The sequence below is a fragment of the Ambystoma mexicanum genome, chromosome 4q, assembly GCF_040938575.1.
Source record: "Ambystoma mexicanum isolate Mex_15411 chromosome 4q, UKY_AmexF1_1, whole genome shotgun sequence".
Lineage (NCBI taxonomy): Eukaryota > Metazoa > Chordata > Amphibia > Caudata > Ambystomatidae > Ambystoma > Ambystoma mexicanum.
The window spans coordinates 58,130,004-58,151,713 of NC_090928.1; the positions used below are offsets into that span (position 1 = coordinate 58,130,004).

The 21,710-nt window shown below is 45.2% G+C and overlaps 1 protein-coding gene across 7 annotated transcripts in view; it reads right to left on the reverse strand.

Moving 5' to 3' along the window:
* Positions 1–21,710, reverse strand: part of LAMA2 (laminin subunit alpha 2) — a 3,027,572-nt gene that overhangs the window by 82,826 nt on the left and 2,923,036 nt on the right. For all 7 annotated transcript variants that reach the window (XM_069607473.1, XM_069607470.1, XM_069607476.1 and 4 more), the window contains one exon: positions 1,126–1,279. In XM_069607473.1, coding sequence (XP_069463574.1) covers positions 1,126–1,279 — 154 coding nt within the window. The remainder of the gene's footprint in view (positions 1–1,125; positions 1,280–21,710) is intronic.

Below are 21,710 nucleotides of genomic sequence, written 5' to 3' on the forward strand. Positions count from 1 at the left end.
CACGTTTTAGCCATACTTCTGGTTAACGGTCTAGTTGTTTTCCCATAATGGCCGCCGCCGTGTATAAACATACACTCCTCCTCCTGCTGCTCCGGGCGTTGCACTTGTTTCCTATGTGCTCACGCTGCGCTGTGTCTCGGCACAGTGTTAATTTTTCCCTTTACCGTTGCTTGCTTATTTCCTTCGTAACTTTCTCCTTTGTTACTCTCCTCCACCTTGTGTCCTTGTGTGACTTGTCTCCTACTTGCCTTCATTCCGTGCCTTCCCATCCTGGATTGTCTCTGTTCTTTGCTGCAGTGTGTATCCTGTATCCAGTCTGCCTTCTCTTACCATTCCTGTGATCCAGTCTGCCTTTTCTTACCATTCCTGTGATTGCTCCGTCCTCCTATCGCAGAGACTTTGTTTACATGGCCCTACTTGCTTTCCTCTTTCTTGGAATGGTGCGGAGTTACCCGGCGGCAGTGGAAGTTTGTTGTTCATCGCTACAAGATTCAAGGATCATCAATTCAGGGTTTTTGTGCTGTAAGGCTTTTCCCTGTGATATCTGGGTCTTACTCCCGGGGAGGCCTCTCTGTTGGGGTCTATGCACCCGACAGAGTGGCTTCCCGAGGAGAGAGACCTTATTTACTGCATAAGAAGGAAAGGAAAGCCAGAAACCCGGAACCTCAGACGGCAGAAGAAGAATCAAGAAGGCGACCTTCTGGAAGAGACAGGTGAGGAGGAAGGGAGGGAGGAAGAGTCAGAGTGTGACAGCCCATCCGTGCATTGATCGCCCCGAAACAAAAGCCTGTTGAAAGAGATCGTATCAGGCCAATGAGTGAACTATGTCTGCTTTGTTACATTTTGACGTGCAGTAAAATTCAAGTTCACTCAACAGATCCAATGTATTGCTGCTGCTACACGTTACACCACAAAGTGCACTCAAACAACATTTACAACACAATGGTCTTTTAAAATGTTGTACAAAGAAAACTCAGTAAACTCTTTGCAAGCTGGGAATCCAGTAATCTAATATGCAGAGTTCATGAGTCTATCCTAATTTCAAAATCTCATGTTTCTGCATAAACTACAGCATGTAGGCATTCAGAATGATCACATTATTGCTGATGTTCCTGCAAGACATACCTGCTTTTGCGAATCCAGTGCCATCAAAATAGGTGCCCTTCTGTGGATTGGCAAAACATGTTCCTACTTTGTAAGTGGAGGTAGGGTTATCCAAATTGACTGGGGCCTCTGCCATTTTGAAATTCCTGATGCATCCATCAATGCTGTAAACCACCTGTGTGACAAACAATGAGCGCTCGTGAATTGAATACCATCGTTCAGTACCGCAGATATATTTCAAAATAATCAAGGACCTTTTTAATGAATTGCACACTGATTGGTTCACTGATTATTCAGATAAATTGACTCGTGTGTCTGTGTAAAACTGCACAGAATTTAAACTCATCTGTGAACAAGAACAATGTGAAACGTAAATGTTTAGCTTTTTTATTATTGAATCCTATGTCGTAGAGATTAATTAGCAGCATATACATTACAAAGCAATTTGATTTTCACTTAATCCGCTTTGTTCTATCCTTCATGGCAAGTCCCTTCATGGAAAGTCCAAATCTGCCTGGAGTACTTTGATCATGCTTGTGCAGTCGTTTGTTACTTTTCTACTTGGAATGCATTGTGCTTGGCACTGGGAACTGACAGCGTGGTGATGCCAAGGGCCAGGGACTTCCCTATAGTTCAGGCTGGCAGCCCTGCAGTAGGTAAACTGGGGATGCTTGAGAACACTGTGCTGCAGCCCCCCACTGCATAGCATGGTCCCGTCACTGTAGCATTACAGCTCTTAGAATCCCCCTCCGATCTGAACAAACTGTTTATAGAAAACCCAACCATATTCCCTAGGACATCTGCAGTGTGAGGAAGGTGGAAAGAACGCAACTCCCTCGCCCTCTTAAAACTCTATAAAACTTCAGTGGATCCAGGAAAATGCCAAAACACTGGGAAACACACAACAAGCTCTCCTACGATGACTCCCAAACCCAAAGCAACGTCTGGTCGCTAGAGAGCCCCATGGAGGGAGCCGGGACAACAGAATTCATAGCGTTACTACAAGAGTGAGAGCAGAATGCAACAGGCAGGCAGAGAGGAATGGCAACATAGTGAAATCCCAAATAGCACATGTATCGTTCGGCTCACCAGCAGGAGAGTCATATTGACGGGTCGGTTCTATGTTCTTTCATGGACAGCAATTTAAGATTTTTTTTATGAAAATGTTTTGCCGAAGAAATCAGTGATAAATGTATTTTTTTTTATTTTCTGGGGGTTCCCCTGCCAAACCACCTTCCCCTACTGTTTTGTTACTATTCCCAAATCCTTTATATTCCCTTTCCCACCCCCTATATTTTTCGATGGGTTTTTTCGCCCAAACATTTTTGTTAAAAACCCTATTGAAAAAATAGCTGTCACTGAAAGAATGGTATACGGAGTAGACCCAGTATACTATAAAGGGGGAAACCCAATTCTTACTACCTAAGTAGTAGCTCTACCTTTTATCGGGGAGATAATAATGTTAGACAACGGAGGTAGTTAGTTATGATCAACAGTTTACAGTCAATATGCATTAAATTAGTGCTGTAAAATTCGTTATGCAATCATTTTTAATAGTACATTTTCAGTAGAAAAACACATTTGCTTAAAAAAAGCTAAGGGCCAATCCCTTTCACTTTACATAAAACAATTATTACACACAATTCAATTTATGTTAAAAAACACACAGACAATGTAGTCGTGACGCTTTGTTATTAGAGCCCTTTAGTGGCCTCAATCTGATTGTCAGGTAATTGATTCTATTGACAGCGCAGGGAGCGAATGCTATCTTGCACTGTTTATACAACCCTACTTCAGGTAGCTATATTCGTCAATCTAGTGCTTAATCTAGATGGAAGAACTCTACATGTTTCAGTTCTCAAAGCATTATCAAGGAACTTTCATCAGGAGTGGTGTCACTGTCTCTGGAGATATTATAGTAAAAATAACAATAACAACAGCGGTTTTCCATCAACATTAGCGCGTGCTATCAATGCATATCTCTTGAGCTGGTAAATCTTGGTGTTTGTGTTTTAATGTCGAACTTGAGTGTTCTTTACTGCAGCTGTTGATAACAAACAGAGATAAAAAAAAGAGAGATGTGCTATAAGTGCTGTTTCAATCTTAAAGATAAATCTAGTTTATCAGACTTAACTAGGTTGCATAAATACCTAGTCTTGTCAGGGCGAGTGGGTCTTTAAAAGGTATGTTCCTGTGTATATCGGGAAGTTATCCTTTTTATAGTCCGATGATGACTTCTGAATAAATCTATTCGGACCTGCAAATTAAATTTGCATATATTGTCTACTGTCAGTACATACTCTTGTACTGACAGTAGACATTTATATATGCACTGATTTAATACATATTGACTGTAAACTGTTGATCATAGCTAACTACCTCCGTTGTCTAACTTACGAAGTAGACCACCTGCAAATATTTTACCACAAAATGCAAGGGGTGATCCCACACACCCCGGCTACGCAGTCAAATTAATATATTTGAACACAAAAAGGTAGAGAGTGGGATGGGAGGGGTTAAGAGGTTATAAGAGATTATAAAAGGAGCTCCAGCCCAAGTGTGGATCATTGGAGTAGTTGAAGGACAGCATTTGAAGTGAGTTGGAGAGCTTCAGGCAAGGCAGTGTGGAGACTTGGAAAATAGAGGATGGTGAAGGATGATTGAGGAGCTAGAGGAGATGAGGTCATGGGAGGAGGGGTTACATTAAGGGAGGAGTTTGGGAAAGATCAGATGGAGGTGGATGGAGATTTGTTGGAGGATATAGGAGAATTACGGGAGGAGGTTAGAAGGATCAGAAGGTGGGTAGCAGAGTGCTTGTAGAGGGCAGTGTGTTGTTAGCAGAGGTTGGATGGGTCGGCTTGAAGGTGGAGGCAGATTGTGAAGAATCAAAGCAGTAAGGTTAACCAACAGGAGGAAGCTGTGAAAAATCAGGAGGTGGCAGGATGAAATGTGAGAAAGAGAAGCACAGAAAGATAAAAACTAGGTTAGGACAGATACCCTGATCTGAAGAGGTGGGATCTAAGGATGCATGAACAGGCGGGTGGAAAACAAAGTAGGCCTGGTCCAGACAGGAACTGTGTCCCCAGGTCAGGGAACTTTGAACTCTTCAGGTGGTGTGGTCAGGTTCCGAGACCTCCATTTGCGAACGTCAGATCTGCTTAAGGACTTAGCTTTGCATCCAATATACAAAACCGTTTGGACTTTGCTTAGCGACAGCTGAAGAAGAGCAGGCCCTAGACAGGCAGTCCAGAATTAACTGTCCCTTCTGGAGTGAGATCCAGCATGCCACAGAAACATAGAAATTCTCTTACAGTAATATGTAAGTGCTTTTTGTTGGTAAGAATACTCTTAAGGACATCCTATAGGTGTTTGTGCCTTCTGTGGGTCCAACCTGGCCTCGGCCGGACAGCATCAGTTAGTTCTAGTCTTCGGTTAGCATGAATCCAATTGACAAAGAGATGAAAGCACACATCTCCTCCCAACATACATATGGCAATAACCACAAACACACATTTCCATCCTATAGAGAGAGTTGAGATGCAGCCAAATATAATCTATCAAATATTGTTTTGAATCTGCAGATTCTATTTCTATTAGGCTGAACAAAATCAAGTTAAGTGTTCCCTGTAGCTCTTGACAATATGGCATCTTATGTGCCCAGAAGCCTGGCTTCTGGTCCAGCTCGAAGTTGAAGTGAGGAAGGAGGGCTAATGGATCCTAAGAACCCATATTACCCCATACCTCTGTCCAGTAATGTCATTGGCATCCAGCTGTGATGTTGGATGCTCTACTCAAAGTCCACATTTGCAGGGAAAATGTAAAAGAGCACAGAAATGTAAAAGGAACATATGCCTGTGGAATAGATCTTTCTGTCACTGTTGCAGAACAGAATGGATGAACCTGCTGCATTAATTTAGTGGGTCAATGGCGAGGAAGGGGGAGGTGTTGACAGCAAAGGTGATGATTACCAGAGATGATTGATCATCAGACAGGTAGGCCAGAAGACATGGAAGGCAAACTGATTGCCCCTTGCTACTCCTTTCCACCAGAGCTTTGCCTACCTTTCTGCATCTGAGTGGCTGGTAGTCCTGCGAAGCAGAATGATCCATGGGCACACTTAATCAACATGCACCTGTTCTGAAGGTCTCACAAAGTGGCAACAGCCCGAGGCCCAAGTTATAGGCCCGAGTGAAGTGAGAACCAAGAATTGTCCTTATTGCTATTAGCACCCCAAGGCCAAACTGCGGGGTGGTGAGAACAATACATTTATCAGGAACAATGGGACGCGGTGAGTGCAGCATCCATTGTTCCTCACAATTCAATCAAGGGTTCAAGCATCCTGCGCAGCAGATCCACCACTGGCTATCTTGCTGACTTCCCAACCAATGCCTCATCTCATCCTTGCCCAGCCCATCACCCGCCACCCTGGAAATGAAGAACCTAGAGCACAGCTCCCATTTCCATGGTGGCCATATTAGGTGAGGATGGAATTGTGAGATTCAGTCCGCCTTCTGAAGGTGCTAGTAGTGGATAATGCCAGAATCCTATTTGGCTTACTGGATTCTAGGGTTCCACTCTGGGTGCTAGTGCTCCATTGCTGTAAATGTAATAAAGACCATTCTTATGAACTATATAGATGAAAACCAATGATTGCAACCGTAAGGGGGGTTTTATATAGAGGCTTTACAACTTTAACATTGGGATGTTTATATTTGGTGTTTACCAACAATACATTTGAATTTCCCAGAACATTACCAACGCTTTCAGTAGCATCTCTAATCATCAGGAAACATATTTGTTAAACCTAAATGTATATTTGACGGCCCCCTGTATGCACTGCAGAAAGAATATTTTGCAGGTAATCCAGTGCAAAATGCCCATTCCACATTGATTTCTTCTTATCCGAACCATATTAGTCAGATCATTGTCATGATGCCTACCCCCGGAGCACCAGGCCAGGCCCAGCACCCCCGGGAGCAGGCATCATGCCACCGTGTAAAAGCCCAGCGGCCCCTTATAAGGGCTCTTTGGACTATGTCCTGGCGCCTTTGGCGCCAGGCTCATGTTGGGCATCAGTCCTGGCGCTGTAGACGCCAGGCTCATAAAGAGAGGTGTTTTGTGCACTTACCTGATGCAGACCATGCTGCAAGATCCAGGCCTTCCTGAGACCTGAAAGGGACTATTTTTTTCATGGGACTATTTTTTACTCGGGCGGGGCCAGGGAAGGATACTTACCAGGAACTACTTTGGGGGCTATATAAGCCACACCCAAACAGTAGCTCACGCTTCGCGTTGTTCTGCATGCCAGCAGCTGAACGCTCACCGAGTCTTCTGCACCTGGACTCCAGCCACGCCCGCCTTGAACCTGGAACACCTGTTAGGAAAGAAGAGAAGAGAAAGGTGAAAACCACGAACTTATTCAAACTTCTCACCTGCATCCGGAACCTTCACTCCGGCATTCCTGAAGAAGGTCTTCCATTTAAAAGCATTGCGTTGCTCTCTGCAGCGCCGCTCTTCACTCACCTGTCCTCGAGACATCTCCCGGCTCCATCGCGGCTGTCAGCACAGGTCGCCACATCTCTGCGCTTCGGGGAGAGAAGAAGAGACACAAGGTGAGCAGAAGGAACACGGAGGAAAGCCTAATTTACTGCCATAATACTTACCGGCTTTTCTTGGTGAACCATTCCACATTTCGGGTCGGCGCCGCTCAGTTGGCAGGTACCGCACCCCGGCCCCTATGGGGAAAGGACAAAAGACATTACTGGGGAATGATAAAGACATCTAGAGGGATCGCCTTCATTACTAACTCACCTGAGTTTACCATCGGCAATTTAACCCCTCAACTCATCGCCTTCATTCTGCACCTGAAATAAAGGACAGATCACAGTTTAGGAAGACAACATAAAAGGGGGCTCACACTTGAACTTTTGAATCTTCATACTTACGGCGTATCGCTCAGAAAAGTCAAGTGGATCTTGCCAGCGCCCTTCTGAAAACCAGTGAAGTAACTGGACTAACGCGCGCCCCTGCACCAGAAGCAGGATGGAGAGTTCATCCTTCCAAACCTTAAGGTGAGCTTAAACCGAGGGGAGGAAGTTGGAGAAGAACAAAGAGGGTAAGGGGGGAGCAAGCACACTATTCTGCAGACTGTTAATCCCCTTTCTCATCTGCAGAAGGATATTCCTGCGGGCCAGGCAAGCAAGATTTGGGGGACCTGTTCAATCGGTGTTCCGGGTTCTGCGCATCACGCTTGAAGAGGCCACAGCAATCCAGACTAGACCAGCGCCTCCCTGGGAACCAGGTGAGCGTTACAGAACGCGAAGCCTTCCTACAAATTCCCACCCAGGCGCTATGGAAACTTCTGAGACTGACCAGCTGGCCCAACTACTGGGGGAATTACGGGCCGAGGTACACGCCGCTCGTCAAGAGACTAATGCTCTCAGGAGGGAAGTGATTGTAACAAAGGAAAGAGCTGATGACCTGGCCAGACAGCTTTTGCAAGGTCAAGCTGGACAAACTCCTTTACCTGGTTCCGGGGGGAACCCCGCTCCTGTGGTTTCGAGTAACCCGGTGCAGATTAATCTACCTGGAAACATGCCGCTGGCCCCACCTGAACGCTTTGCTGGGGACCCCAAACGATTTGCCGTATTCATGAATCAGTGTTGTTTGCACTTCCTATGCAGACCTGGGGCCTTCCCTAATGACCAGACGAAGGTAGCCTTTGTACTGTCATATCTCGGCGGCAGTGCTGCCGATTGGTCAGTTCCACTGGTAACTCAAGATGACCCGATTCTTCGTGATTTTCAAGGATTTCAAGCAAGCATGGAAAGGTTATTTGCTCGACACTCCCAGGGACAGGCTCTGGATGACGAACTTCTATCCCTGCGACAGGGCAATCAAGACCTCCTATCCTACATTGCAACCTTTAATAGACTAATTGTGGAAACTGGGTGGCCAGAGGATAAAAGAATCACGTTATTTTATCGAGGTCTACGCGGAGAACTTAAAGATGTCCTGGCCCAAGTTGTAAATCCGCCACAAGAATGCACTGAATATATAGACTTAGTGGTCCAATTGGATCACAGGCTGCAAAACAGAAAAGCAGATTGGTCCAAGTTTGAGACCCGGGTGTTGGTCAAGACCCACGCTAACCTCAAGGGGGCTGATGACTCTGAGCCTATGCAAATCGGAGGGGTTAAAGGACCTTTAACTCAAAAGGAAAGTGAAAGAAGACGACAGATGCAATTATGTCTTTATTGTGGGTCCTCTGGACACTTTCTACGAGATTGCCCGGCAAAGCCGCCCAAGAAGGTGGTAGAAGCCGCTGATAAAATCCATGAAAACTCTATCGGGAAACGACCACGCCCGACAAGCGTAGAGGTCCGCTTGCCGAGCTTAAAAACTAACTCTCAGACCTCGCATTTCATTGTGCCAATGGTCCTCGTAGATCCGGAACAGCCTAAGCGGTTGCATGCAATAAAGGCATACATCGATAGTGGGGCTATAGGAAACTATGTGGATCGTGAATTGGTCTCTAGGATTAACCTCCCTCTGCGTCCTAAAACCAGCAAAGATGTCATCACCACAGTTGATGGAACCGAAATCGCCTCTGGACCGGTAACACATTCCACAGCTGAGGTGACACTCGTAGGTCCGGACGGCCATCGGGAGGCAGTTGTGTTTGATGTAATCAAGGCTCCACAGTTTCAGGTTATTCTCGGAATCCCTTGGTTAGAGACACATAATCCTCGAATTGATTGGCGAGCGAAGAGAATAGCCTTCCCGGATTGTGCACAAACCTGCTACCCAGAAAATCTGAAGATTAGTCTAGCATCAGTAACCTCTGTCTCCATGCAACTACCTCCAGAATACCAAGTCTTCCAGGACGTCTTCCAAAAGGAACAGGCCAACACGTTACCCCCCCACAGATCGTACGATTGCCAAATCGATCTGGTGCCCGGTGCACAACCTTGTAGCAGGATTTATGCTCTTACTGAACCGGAGAATCTGCATTTGAGACAATTTTTAGATCAATACCTAGCCAATGGTTTCATTCGCCCGTCAAAGTCTCCGGCATCCTTGGCTTTGTTCTTCGTGCCTAAAAAAAGAAGGCGACCTTAGAACTTGTATCGATTACTGCGCATTGAACCAGATAACTGTTAAAAATCGTTACCCTCTGCCTCTGATCCCTGAACTCCTTGACCAGGTGAAGGACGCTTGCATATACACCAAGTTAGATCTCCGGGGGGCTTATCATCTGGTACGAGTAAAAGAAGGCGACGAATGGAAAACGGCCTTCCGTACAAAATATGGACTATTCGAATACCAGGTGATGCCTTTCGGGTTGTGCAACGCGCCTGCTGCCTTCCAATTCTTCATGAACGATGTCCTTCGGGAACTCATCGATGTCTGTGTTGTCGTGTATATCGATGACATTCTTGTGTATTCCTCTTCGGAATCTGATCACAGAAAGCATGTCAGGGCCGTTCTAGAGAAATTACGCCTGCACAAACTGTTTGCAAAACTGGAAAAATGCGTTTTCCATACCACCGAGGTTGAGTTTCTTGGATTCATCCTGACACCTAAAGGGGTCCGAATGGACTCGCGGAAAGTGGATGCCATCCTCAAATGGCCATCACCTAGTTCGGTGAAAGGTGTCCAAAGCATGCTTGGTTTTGCCAATTTTTATCGCAGGTTTATCCCGGAATTTTCACGTGTGGTGCAACCCATCACTGCACTCTTGCGGAAAAACAAACGTTTTGAATGGACCGAGGAAGCCAAACAGGCCTTTCAGGAATTGAAAGCTAAATTCACGTCTGCACCTATTTTAAAGCACCCACGTCCCGATCTCCCATATATAGTCGAAACCGACGTGTCCAGCTTGGCCATGGGAGCTGTCCTGTCTCAGAGAGATTCTGAAACCAACCAACTGCACCCCGTAGCATTTTGGTCCAGAAAGTTCTCGCCGCCGGAGATAAATTATGCAATCACTGATAAGGAATTATTAGCCATTAAGTCCGCCTTTAAGGCTTGGCGGCATTATCTTCTTGGCGCCCGGCATACCATCACCGTGATCATTGAAATTTACAATATTTAAAAACTGCCAAGGCTCAATCGTCTCGACAGCTCCGATGGGCTTTGTTCTTTGCTGAGTTCGATTTTGTAATTACTTACCGCCCCGGCTGTAAAAATGGCAAGGCGGACGCTCTATCTCGAATTGGAATGGAATGGGAGAAATAGACACAAACTCAGAGCCTGTGCCGATAATTCCCGAACAAAGAATTTTGGGGATAACCACTTTACAAACCCTTGAAGACATTCAAGCATGGGTAAAACAATTACTGGACTCTTCAGCCTTGTAGGATTGGGTCAAAAGAGGGTCTTACTTTTCAGTCAACGATGGCTTACCTTACTTCCAAGGACGCCTATTTTTGCCAGAAAAGGAATTGCAACAACTGGTTATTTCCCGTCATCATGATACCCTGATGGAAGGACATCCTGGCATTGCCAAAACAGAGGAAAAGGTTAAACGACAATTCTGGTGGCCTTCCTGGCGAAAGGATATTAAATCTTTCGTGATGTCCTGTGGAGTTTGCGCCCAAAACAAAGGTCAAAAAACAAAACCTGCCGGTCTTCTTCAGCCACCAGCACCTTGGCACACCTTGTCACTAGATTTTATCACGGACCTGCCCTCTTGTAATGGATACAATACTATTCTGGTCGTGGTGGATTTATTTTCCAAGATGGCCCATTTTATTCCGTTGAAAGGATTACCTTCAGCTTTTGTTCTTGCCAAGGAATTCCTCGAAAATATCATCCGGTTGCATGGATTTCCGTCCATACTAGTCTCCGATCGGGGAAGCCAGTTTATTTCTCATTTTTGGAAAAAGTGTTGTCAACTGGCACAAATCGACGTAAGACTCTCAACCAGCCACCACCCACAAACCGATGGTCAGACGGAGAGAACGAACCAGACCCTTGAACAATATCTACGATGTATGTTGCACCAATCGGAGGGTAATTGGAAGGATATTTTATGGGTGGCTGAATGTGCATACAATAACTCGATACACTCTAGAACTGGTCAGAGCCCCTTTTATACCCTATATGGACATCACCCTCGTACTTCAGACTTGGACTCACCTCTGAGCCTTGAAATGCCCGCAGTGGACCATTTGCATTCTACGATTACTCAAGCCTTCAAGGATGCAACTGCACATTTGCAACATGCGAAAGGGAAATACAAAAAGAATGCAGATCTGCATCGAAGGGAGGCGCCTCCATACCAAATAGGGGATCAAGTATGGTTGGCTATCAAACACTTATCGCTCAAGGGACCTCGAACTTTTAATCCAAGGTATTTAGGCCCTTACTGGTTCAAAGCTATAATTAACCCAGTGGCAGTCAAGCTCGATCTACCAGCTAACATGCGGATTCACCCCGTTTTTCACGTGTCACTTTTGAAACCAGTGCAACCAGGAACCAGATTAATAAAGCCACCAGAACCAATCCAGATAGATGGGGAGGCTGAATTCGAGGTGAAGAACATTTTGGATTCTAAGATCTCAAAATCAAAACTTTTCTATCTAATTGATTGGAAAGGGTACGGGCCCAGGAAAGGTCTTGGGAACCCAGCGACCACGTACATGCACCTCGGCTGGTAAAAAGGTTCCATACGAATTTCCCAAACAAACCGAAACCTCCAGAAGAAACGACCTTGGGAGGGGCCTTGGGGGGGAGTGCTGTCATGATGCCTACCCCCGGAGCGCCAGGCCAGGCCCAGCACCCCCGGGAGCAGGCATCATGCCCCCGGGTAAAAGCCCAGCGGCCCCTTATAGGGGCTCTTTGGAATCTGTCCTGGCGCCTTTGGCGCCAGGCTCATGTTGGGCATCAGTCCTGGCGCCATAGGCGCCAGGCTCATAAAGAGAGGTGTTTTGTGCACTTACCTGATGCAGACCATGCTGCAAGATCCAGGCCTCCCTGAGACCTGAAAGGGACTATTTTTTTCATGGGACTATTTTTTACTCTGGCGGGGCCAGGGAAGGATACTTACCAGGAACTACTTTGGGGGCTATATAAGCCACACCCAAACAGTAGCTCACGCTTCGCGTTGTCCTCCATGCCAGCAGCTGAACGCTCACGAGTCTTCTCCTGCACCTGGACTCCAGCCACGCCCGCCTTGAACCTGGAACACCTGTTAGGAAAGAAGAGAAGAGAAATGTGAAAACCACAAACTTATTCAAACTTCTTACCTGCATCCGGAACCTTCACTCCAGCATTCCTGAAGAAGGTCTTCCATTTAAAAGCATCGCGTGGCTCTCTGCATCGCCGCTCTTCACTCACCTGTCCTCGAGACATATCCCGGCTCCATCGCGGCTGTCAGCACAGGTCGCCACATCTCTGCGCCTCGGGGAGAGAAGAAGAGACACAAGGTGAGCAGAAGGAACACGGAGGAAAGCCTAATTTACTGCCATAATACTTACCGGCTTTTCTTGGTGAACCATTCCACATTTAGGGTCGGCGCCGCTCAGTTGGCAGGTACCGCACCCCGGCCCCTATGGGGAACGGACAAAAGACATTACTGGGGAATGATAAAGACATCTAGAGGGATCGCCTTCATTACTAACTCACCTGAGTTTAACATCGGCAATTTAACCCCTCAACTCATCGCCTTCATTCTGCACCTGAAATAAAGGACAGATCACAGTTTAGGAAGACAACATAAAAGGGGGCTCACACTTGAACTTTTGAATCTTCATACTTACGGCGTATCGCTCAGAAAAGTCAAGTGGATCTTGCCAGCGCCATTCTGAAAACCAGTGAAGTAACTGGACTAACGCGCGCCCCTGCACCAGAAGCAGGATGGAGAGTTCATCCTTCCAAACCTTAAGGTAAGCTTAAACCGAGGGGAGGAAGTTAGAGAAGAACAAAGAGGGTAAGGGGGGAGCAAGCACACTATTCTGCAGACTGTTAATCCCCTTTCTCATCTGCAGAAGGATATTCCTGCGGGCCAGGCAAGCAAGATTTGGGGGACCTGTTCAATCGGAGTTCCGGGTTCTGCGCATCACGCTTGAAGAGGCCACAGCAATCCAGACTAGACCAGCGCCTCCGTGGGAACCAGGTGAGCGTTACAATCATACACACCACTCCTTCACTCACTCCCTGTGGCCATGAATGATCAATAAAAAAACAAAAAAGCTATACACTTTAGCTGTGTATTAAGTCTTATATTGCACAGAAAGTATTATTGTTAACACACCTTGAAAGACATTACTATACAAAATCTCAGAAGAACTTCGATTGAGAAGTCTTTAAGTTCCAACACCGTCCACACTGGACCAGTCACCAAATGTCACAAATCCTTTGGTTCCAAAATGAGCAAATTCGCTGCTAGAACACATTAACTCCCAACGTCTCATCCACAAATAAAACCAAACAAATTAGCTTTGGTTGTATAATGTTAAAGCTCTGTATTTTCACTGTGGTTACATCCATCCCACATACCTTTTTCATTCTCTTGTAAGTGGATCAAACTACCTTGATTTTCATTACAATTTCAGAACTGGAGACTTTTCGACTATGCACCATGTGGAGACTTGGATGATTTATTGTTTAGGTCTTGCCAAAATTGGCTCATATGTTTTTTCATGCTTCAATTTTAACCTCCAACTGGAGCCTATACCAGTTCTGTTACGCATGATTGATGAAGATGATGATGTATGGCTCTACAATAACACCTTTTATTGTTCGCCCCCACAGACCTTCTCAGATCAACCAGTATTAAGAAAAATGTATTAATCTACAGTGATATCCAAATAACCATTACTAAGTGTGACATAGTGGAAATCTCCTGATGAATGTTCACTACTCAACAGACGAGGAACAGAAACATGTTGAGATCAAAACCCTCTGTATAATTACACAGGAGTTTGATTACGCACTCGGCTGGAAGGTGGTGTTCTGTCCTCTAATCTAACTCATCTGACATATTAAATTGTTTCTGATTAGTAGCCAAGCATTTGTGTCTTAAGTTTAGTCACCAGCACCATTGTTAAATGTTGATTTTTACAACACTGGTATTTGTGTAATGTACTTTTATGTATGTTTGTTTTAGGTTCAATAAATTAATTTTGATAAATGCTAACTGATTAGTTTTGTATAAACTTGTGGTTAGGGGAGTAACAAAATGTGGTGCGCCTAGCTTCCTTAGATCTATGTGGTTAACAGCAGCAGATGCAACACAAAGGGGTCTCTTGGGCCCTGAGTACAAAAGTCAACCATTGCAATGGTTGTGTTGCTAAACAGCGCAGAGAAAACCGGAGTACAGTATCCAATGTTTATAGGGTACAGATCGTATAGGTGTGATGGAAACCTAATCATTGGATACTGTACTCCAGTTTTCTCTGTGCTGTTTAGCAACACAACCATCGCAATTGTTGATTAGTTTTGTAGTATTGATCCTTCTTGAACTGTCTAAATATTTTCTCTATCTCTACTTTACTGTTATACATTATCCCCTGGAATTAGATGGAGAAAGCATTTTATTTGCGTATAAGCGCACCCCGGGATTCCTTTTTCTAATTATACTAAACATAAATGAAGCCTTGTTTCCAGCTTCTTGTTAGCGCTTTTCTTTGGACCTCTGAGGCGCTCTCTCTCATCGGCCACGCCCACTGCGAGTGTGGTTAAACTCCATGGGACCTACAGAGAATCTCTCCTGGTTGGTATTTCTAGGGAAGCTACTCTAAGGGGTTGATTTACTTGCTTCTCCGCAGTCTTATAGGGCGGGTCAGCAGCCGAGTCAGCCATAATGGTTTAGTGTTTGGGATGAGATGGTAACTTGATTCTCAGCCCTGCTCCATAAGGGCGAGTCACTTCCAGAAGGATCCTGCTTACCTTGTCCCCTTTGGGTATTTAGGGTAGCCGGCTCACCTCCCTAGTCTCAAAAAGGGTGGCTCTGCCTTGGGGGAGGTGACTATCTCCCTGGATTCGTCAGTGTCCTTCCCATGCTTAAGACAGCTTTGGGAAGAGAAGATTGTGATCTTCTGGCAGACTGGGACTCTTTTTGAAAAGCTAGTAGTGCAAGCATTGGTTTCAAACCTTTCCCTGTAATTGAGAAACACTTGATTTGATGCTCATCATAGACTAGAGAAGGGTGAGCTACTTGCACTACTAAAAATGTAGAGGGCTGCCTTCGGAGAAAAGTAGGAAGTGTACATCAGGAATACAAAAGACTAGTTGAGGATAAGAAGTGTGCTTTTGTGGATAATAGATGTGATCTGCTAAAGACTGCCAACATTCCCAGGTATTTTAAGTAGCTGCAGCAATCAGTTTCTACTACTAAAAACACAGGGACCCTGTTTGCGCACTCATTTTCATTGATACTTGACTCAAAGATGATCGAGCACGGTCTATTGCTAATTGTGCCTCCTCAATAGATGATTCGGCGGAATCAGAATATCCAACATGAATGTCTAACACATCCCACCAGTCCCGGTGGCCATTACACTCTCAAAGTAGGTATTGTTCTGGAGCATAAGTGTAAGGAATAGGGCTTATACCGAGAACATTCTTTTCATTTTATTTACAATACACAATATAGCCAAATATTGACTTTGTGGATTACATCCTAAACAAACAATTTTTTAAAAAAACATTAAAATAAAGTTCCCTCTTCTAATCCATCTAAAACCTGCATAATTACATCCTAACATTTTTCCATAAAATGAACACAATTTCAATCATTTCCTGCCACGAAAATGTCACATATAGCCTCTTGATCATAACAACTTCTCCTATTACCAAACATTTTCCAATAATTCCCTCATAATTTACTCAATCTAGGACATCTGAGTAACGATTGTTCGATAGATTTCACACATATATGACTAAACAGTCTGCACAACCGGTCATTCCTAGGTATCCCCAGCTTTAAACCCTCCATCTCCAAAGACTGGGCGATATTAAATGTATTCTTTAAATATTTAACCATTGTGTAACTCGTGGGATATGCATTTGTGTATAGGTAGCTTATCTCATTTCAGCATGTATTTTATAGAACTGCCACTATTAGTGTTTGTCACTAATTTCACTAAAACATTTTCCTTTTCATAGTTTCTCAACAGATTTTTTTACCTCATGCTTGAAGACACTAGGGGACACCTCCCAGGAGCAAGGTGTTATTCTTGCTGTCCAATTTGTGTATGTTGAAAACAAAACCCTCAACCAGCCAGACCTTTCCGTCTTCTGCCTCCGTAAGAAGGATTTTATATATGACAAAAGTTGGGAGCCCCAATATGTCAAATTCTAACCAGAGGAATCCTAAGGACAAAGATTTGGGGAGTCTGAACAACAACCTCATATGTTTTCCTTCCAGTAACTCCAAAGCCTTCTGATAGTTATTAGCCATATTGCCGCTCCATTACATTTTCCCTGGTCTGGAAAAATTGGCAGTATTATTGCCTAAATTCCAACACCAGCAATTTTTCCAGACCGCGAGAAACAAGTTTGCTGGTGGGGGTGCTGTTTTACCACCATCCTAACCTTCCTGTAAATCGGGCACCCATCAGCAAATAAAAGCCAGACTTACCAGCACCAGTGCTACCGATGCTGGTAATTCTGGCAGTCCCCTTCATGGAGTCCAATCGGACTCCAAGGAATGGGGATTTACTGCCCTTTCCGCCACTTGTAATATCCCAGTAATATTGTGATATGATGCAGAGGAAACGGTAGGGGCATTTTGCCGGGATACTGGCAAACTTGTAATGAGCCCCAATATCTTAAATCAGAAACAGATAGAGCAGGTGAACTGAAGTGGACCAACCATTGGGAATATGTACAGGGTAGGAACGATGCAGCAAACCCACACCATTAGTAAATTTATTAGGAAGCAAGCAGGATTCCCTCTTAAAACTATCCTGCTGATGTATAGATCTAAGATTCTTGTTTCCGAAAACCAGTTTGGTTGACGGGCAAGATGATGTTGGCCTCAATCCAAATCCATAGTTCATCTAACAGAACTTGTGCAAATAGCGTTTCCCAGATTTCTCCATCAACCCTTCTTGTACACAGTCAAAATATTGCTGTACTTCCCGGAAGCAGGTACTACCCCTATTGTCCCTATAGAGTCACACAGGATACACAGGGAAGCTGCCCATCCCCCCTAGTTCTGTTTAATTAACATGTGGCTGGTTCCATCTTGGCCTGAAGCTTCTGAGGATTTCCAATTCCCTATTAGTTTAATCGAATCATCAACAGCAGCTCTACATCTCCACATTTCCCCTTGTTCAAAGATAAATGTCTCCTCCTGTGTTCAACACCCAGATTTAACTCTATAAACATCTTCCATTCATCTTCCCCCACACTGTTTATTGGTAACATCCTTTTTTTTGGATCCATTAATTATTTCACACATTCCTCTGTCGTAATTTTGCCTTGCACTAAAAGCCAACTGGTTCTATCTGTCATTGGCTTTTTTGTTTTGATATCTCCTAAGCCACTTTTCATGATTACTTTCCCCCAACTTTATTTCTTCCATTATGTACCTACTAACAAGAACACTATAAAACTTGACATCATTATTTTGATGCAAAAACTCAGTCGTCTTTTGGCTTCCTGTATATTGCAATCATAACTACCCCTCTTTCGCACATCAAGTTTAATAATAATAATAAATAACAGATTGCATCTCTCCTCTGTTGACTTTCCCATTCCCAATGCGTTTTCACTTATAGAATTTAGCATGCATTCAAAGTTCTTAATTGTTGTAAACTCATCAGTTAAAGAACCTTCTGTCCCATTCCTTATAAAATTGAACAGTGCATTAACCATCATAGGGTACACCTTTTCAAGCCTGGTAAGGTTCCAGCCAATATGATTCCTACCATTTGTATCTCTGCTGTTATCATACATTTTTCTATCTATCTTCTGATTTACAGCATACACAATGGCAGATGTAAGGAATGCATGGTATCACAAGTACGACAGACACAAATGATGTAGTTCTAGGGTGTTTATTTAACTATTATTTGGTTGGAAAAACACCTATCTAAAACCAAGTTCTAAGGATGGGAGCAAGCTACGACCATTAAAACAAAAGAAAACACTGTCCTAGTCATGCCTTGTCAAATAAAAAGGCCCTATACTAAAAAACGAATTGCCAAATCTTACTCAAAAGTAAAAAAAGGTGTGGGGTGTTGCAATGTATAAAGAAAACAGTGTAATATAAACAAAAGGTCCATGTGGTATGGTACTTCAGGATTGCTGAACTATAGCTTCCCCTTCCCCACGTTTTAGCACGGGACAAGGCTGAACAATATGGCACTTGGAGCACACTGACTTCTCTGGCAGGAGGAGGCAGTCTTTAGGATACATCAGTCTTTCAGCATAGCGTCTCTGTATACTTGATCCAGGCACTGTGGAAGAAGGAGACTTGATAAACACAACAAAAATAATAAAACTCAGAGTTCACTTCTTTCGGTCTTCCTCAGCCGTGTCCAGACAGTCTTCCCTTTTTGTTTCAAATGGGAATCTCCCTCAGCTGGGCTCGGATTCCCTTTCTTTTTTATCACGTTAGGTCTCACTCGAACGGGCTCAGACCTGTCAATTTAACAACTTCCTTCTTTCCATATAACAGAACTGAAGACTTTCGACTCAGCAAAGAATTTGACTGTTACCCTTGCCTGACCACTTCGTTCCACTGCATTGGATCTCAAAAGTTCAATCACATCACAAAGTTCAATCAAATCTCAATGGTTCAGTTTGCAATATACTTTCCGACAGAGATCTTCCGACTGGGTGCCCATGTGGTGCCGGACCACTCTGCTACTTAGTATCGAACGTTCACTTCTTAAAGGTTCAAAGAAAACATTTATTGGCTTTCTCCTTTTACTCGCGTCTTTCATCAAATGCCTTATATAACACTTTGTTGCCACCCGCAACCTTTGCTCATACGCAGGCCGGTTCACACAGTTGCCTTCAACTCACCGGCTGTATGCAAGGTATGGTTTGCGGCTTTCATTCTGGAGTCGGGGGCGATACCACGACAGCAGCACTTCTCCCCTGGCTTGTCCAATCAGAGAGGAGGGCCCCTGGTATCTCAAAGGCACCTTACAGGATCTGAAGGCCTTTCTTCTTTGCCACACACGTGCTGTTTCCGAGTATTCATCAGCCCAGCGATCGTTCGTTAAACAGGTCAAGGGTACTGCTCTCCCTGGTTTCTCCCTGTAACTTTTTGTCTTGCTTCCTCGATTCAGCTGCGGCCTCAAATAGCTTTCTCTTTCACTGGCTCTGCTTCAATCCTCACCTCGCTTGCTGCCCTGCTGCTCATATTGTGCTCTCGTGCACCGCCTTTTATCCATGCGGGGAAGGGTAGTGGGAATCAGGTGTGAGTTGTTAAGTTTGATTGCCTGACTCTGCCTGACTCAGTTGTTGGGACATGCTGCACAGAAGGTCTGGGTGTAAGTCGGTCTTCTCCCAGAGCGCTCAGTCCATATAGTCGTGATTGTGTAGGAAAGGGGGCGGAGGGTAAAGTCTAATAACAGATGGAATAAGAAGGGGTGAAGGGATAATCAGGAAGGGGATACCGCGTCTCTACATCTGGTGTCCCAATCCCCAGGGGCCCCTCATCAATGTGATCCTCCCGCACTGATCAACCCCTAGCAACTGGATCCAATAGCGATGGCCGTGTCCTGGCCAGCTGGATGACAGACCCCAAGGGATTAGTCCTTGAGACACCCTTTGGTTTCCCACACAGATGATCGCTGTTCTCTCTGCTTAGAGTAGCCATATCAGTCACTACTGCCCGCAGTCTTCATACCGTCTAATTCCATCGCCTGTCTTGCATCCTAATGCCTCGCTGAGGGCAAGGGCTCCCCACCGGAGCAGGTGCTGCAGGAGCAGCATGCTACACCCATCTAAGAGAAGGTAAGCCAAGACAGTTGGGAAAAATCAGCACATTTAGCGAGCGCTTGCCACAGTGAGGTGGTTTTGCATCTTACTGAAGCGCAATTGGGATGCTGTATTCCCAAATTGCTTTATTACCAAAGAAGAGATTTGGGCATACATCGGTTTCCTGTACGGAAACACCTCTCCAAAATGGCTGACATCACTCTGCAGTTGAAAGCAAAGCAACATCTTCTGGGCTGCCCTTCACCGATTGGCTGGCTCCTTTCTTCAAGAACAAATTGAAATCACTGATAGGCAGTAGCCGGCCCTTGTTAGGAAAGATTTCCATTGAATGGGCAATTCTCCTGCAGTTGTGTACCCCCCAACTTTTTGCTTTGTTTATACACCATAGTCTGACTTTGCCAGAGGAGCACAGCCTTCTGCTGCACTCCCCTGGGCTTTTCGCTCACTTCTTATGGGGAAACTGACATGCCTTTAAAGACGGTCAATACTGGGAGTCTTTGTTTCCATTAGTCCTTGTCCATGTTGCAACTTTTCTGCAACATGTAACAAGTGTACAACGTACCTTACAGTACAGTGCACTTGGCTCTTCCTGTCATTTCCAAAGGCTCTAGATACTCTCGAAGGATTTTTTAGGAGAAGTGCAGATTGCCACCAGCCCTGTCCAAGGCACGTTTATCATTTAGCATATTTTTAACCCTTTCTTGCCAGGTAAACCATGATTATCACGTTTGGCATGGTTAGGTGGCCTGGCTCCAAAATGGCCACGCCACGAGGTTCTTTGTCCTGTCCTCTGGCCATCTTGCCCCTTCACCTTCCCCAGGTCGAGCCAACCCGAGTCAGTCCTTATTTGGGCATGCATTTTCCCGCAAAGCGCCAAGCTTTCGCAGGATTCTGCATGCCTTGTGTGCGTGGCCCCAGAATGTAGGCTGGAACGTCTCGTTCCAATACACACCCTGGGTGCCAGAGAGTGTGTGAATGCCTGGGACCACTGTGGTCCATGAGTGGCCCACGTTATGGTATGCCTGTAAGTGAGCAGATCTCCCATTGGGTCCTCTTCATTTTAGCGAGAAGGAGATTTTGGATAAGACAAGGCTCCAAACACCCATACCATGTCGATCTCTGGAGTTCTCGCTGAACGAAGGATAGGATCCAAGTATCCTGGAACTAAGAAGCGGAGTTGAGGAACCGCTGGTGACCCGCTGGAAGGTTTGGCACCCTGAGCCCGCTGTCGTCACGTGGGACCCTTCTGCATCTGGTTGTCCTAGAAGGTCTGCGAAGAAGCTTCGACCCACTGGAATAGTGGGACCAACTATTCTCGGCACCTTCATCAAATCCTGCAAGTAAGCCTTTTTGGAAGCGTCCCTGGGCCAACAAGTGGGCTGACCGGCTTGCGCAGGAGTTTTGCCCTAATACCACCACCGTTAAAAGGAGGCCCTTGAAACTTGGTACATTGCAAACTCTTTGTTCACGGCACCCTCACACTGAATTTCGTATACTTGGCATTCTCAGGTCTGGAGTAAAGTGAGTACGCCCGAACCGGAGTAGACGCGGTTACCGCGCCACCCCACCGTGGTGCCGAACTTTGCAAGTTCATTGCAGCTGTGGTCCTCTGTGCCCTGAAGCCTGCTACAGCTGAACTGGCCTGATCCATCCAGCAGGAGCGGAGAAATCACCACTGTCCCGTAGGGGAATCAACA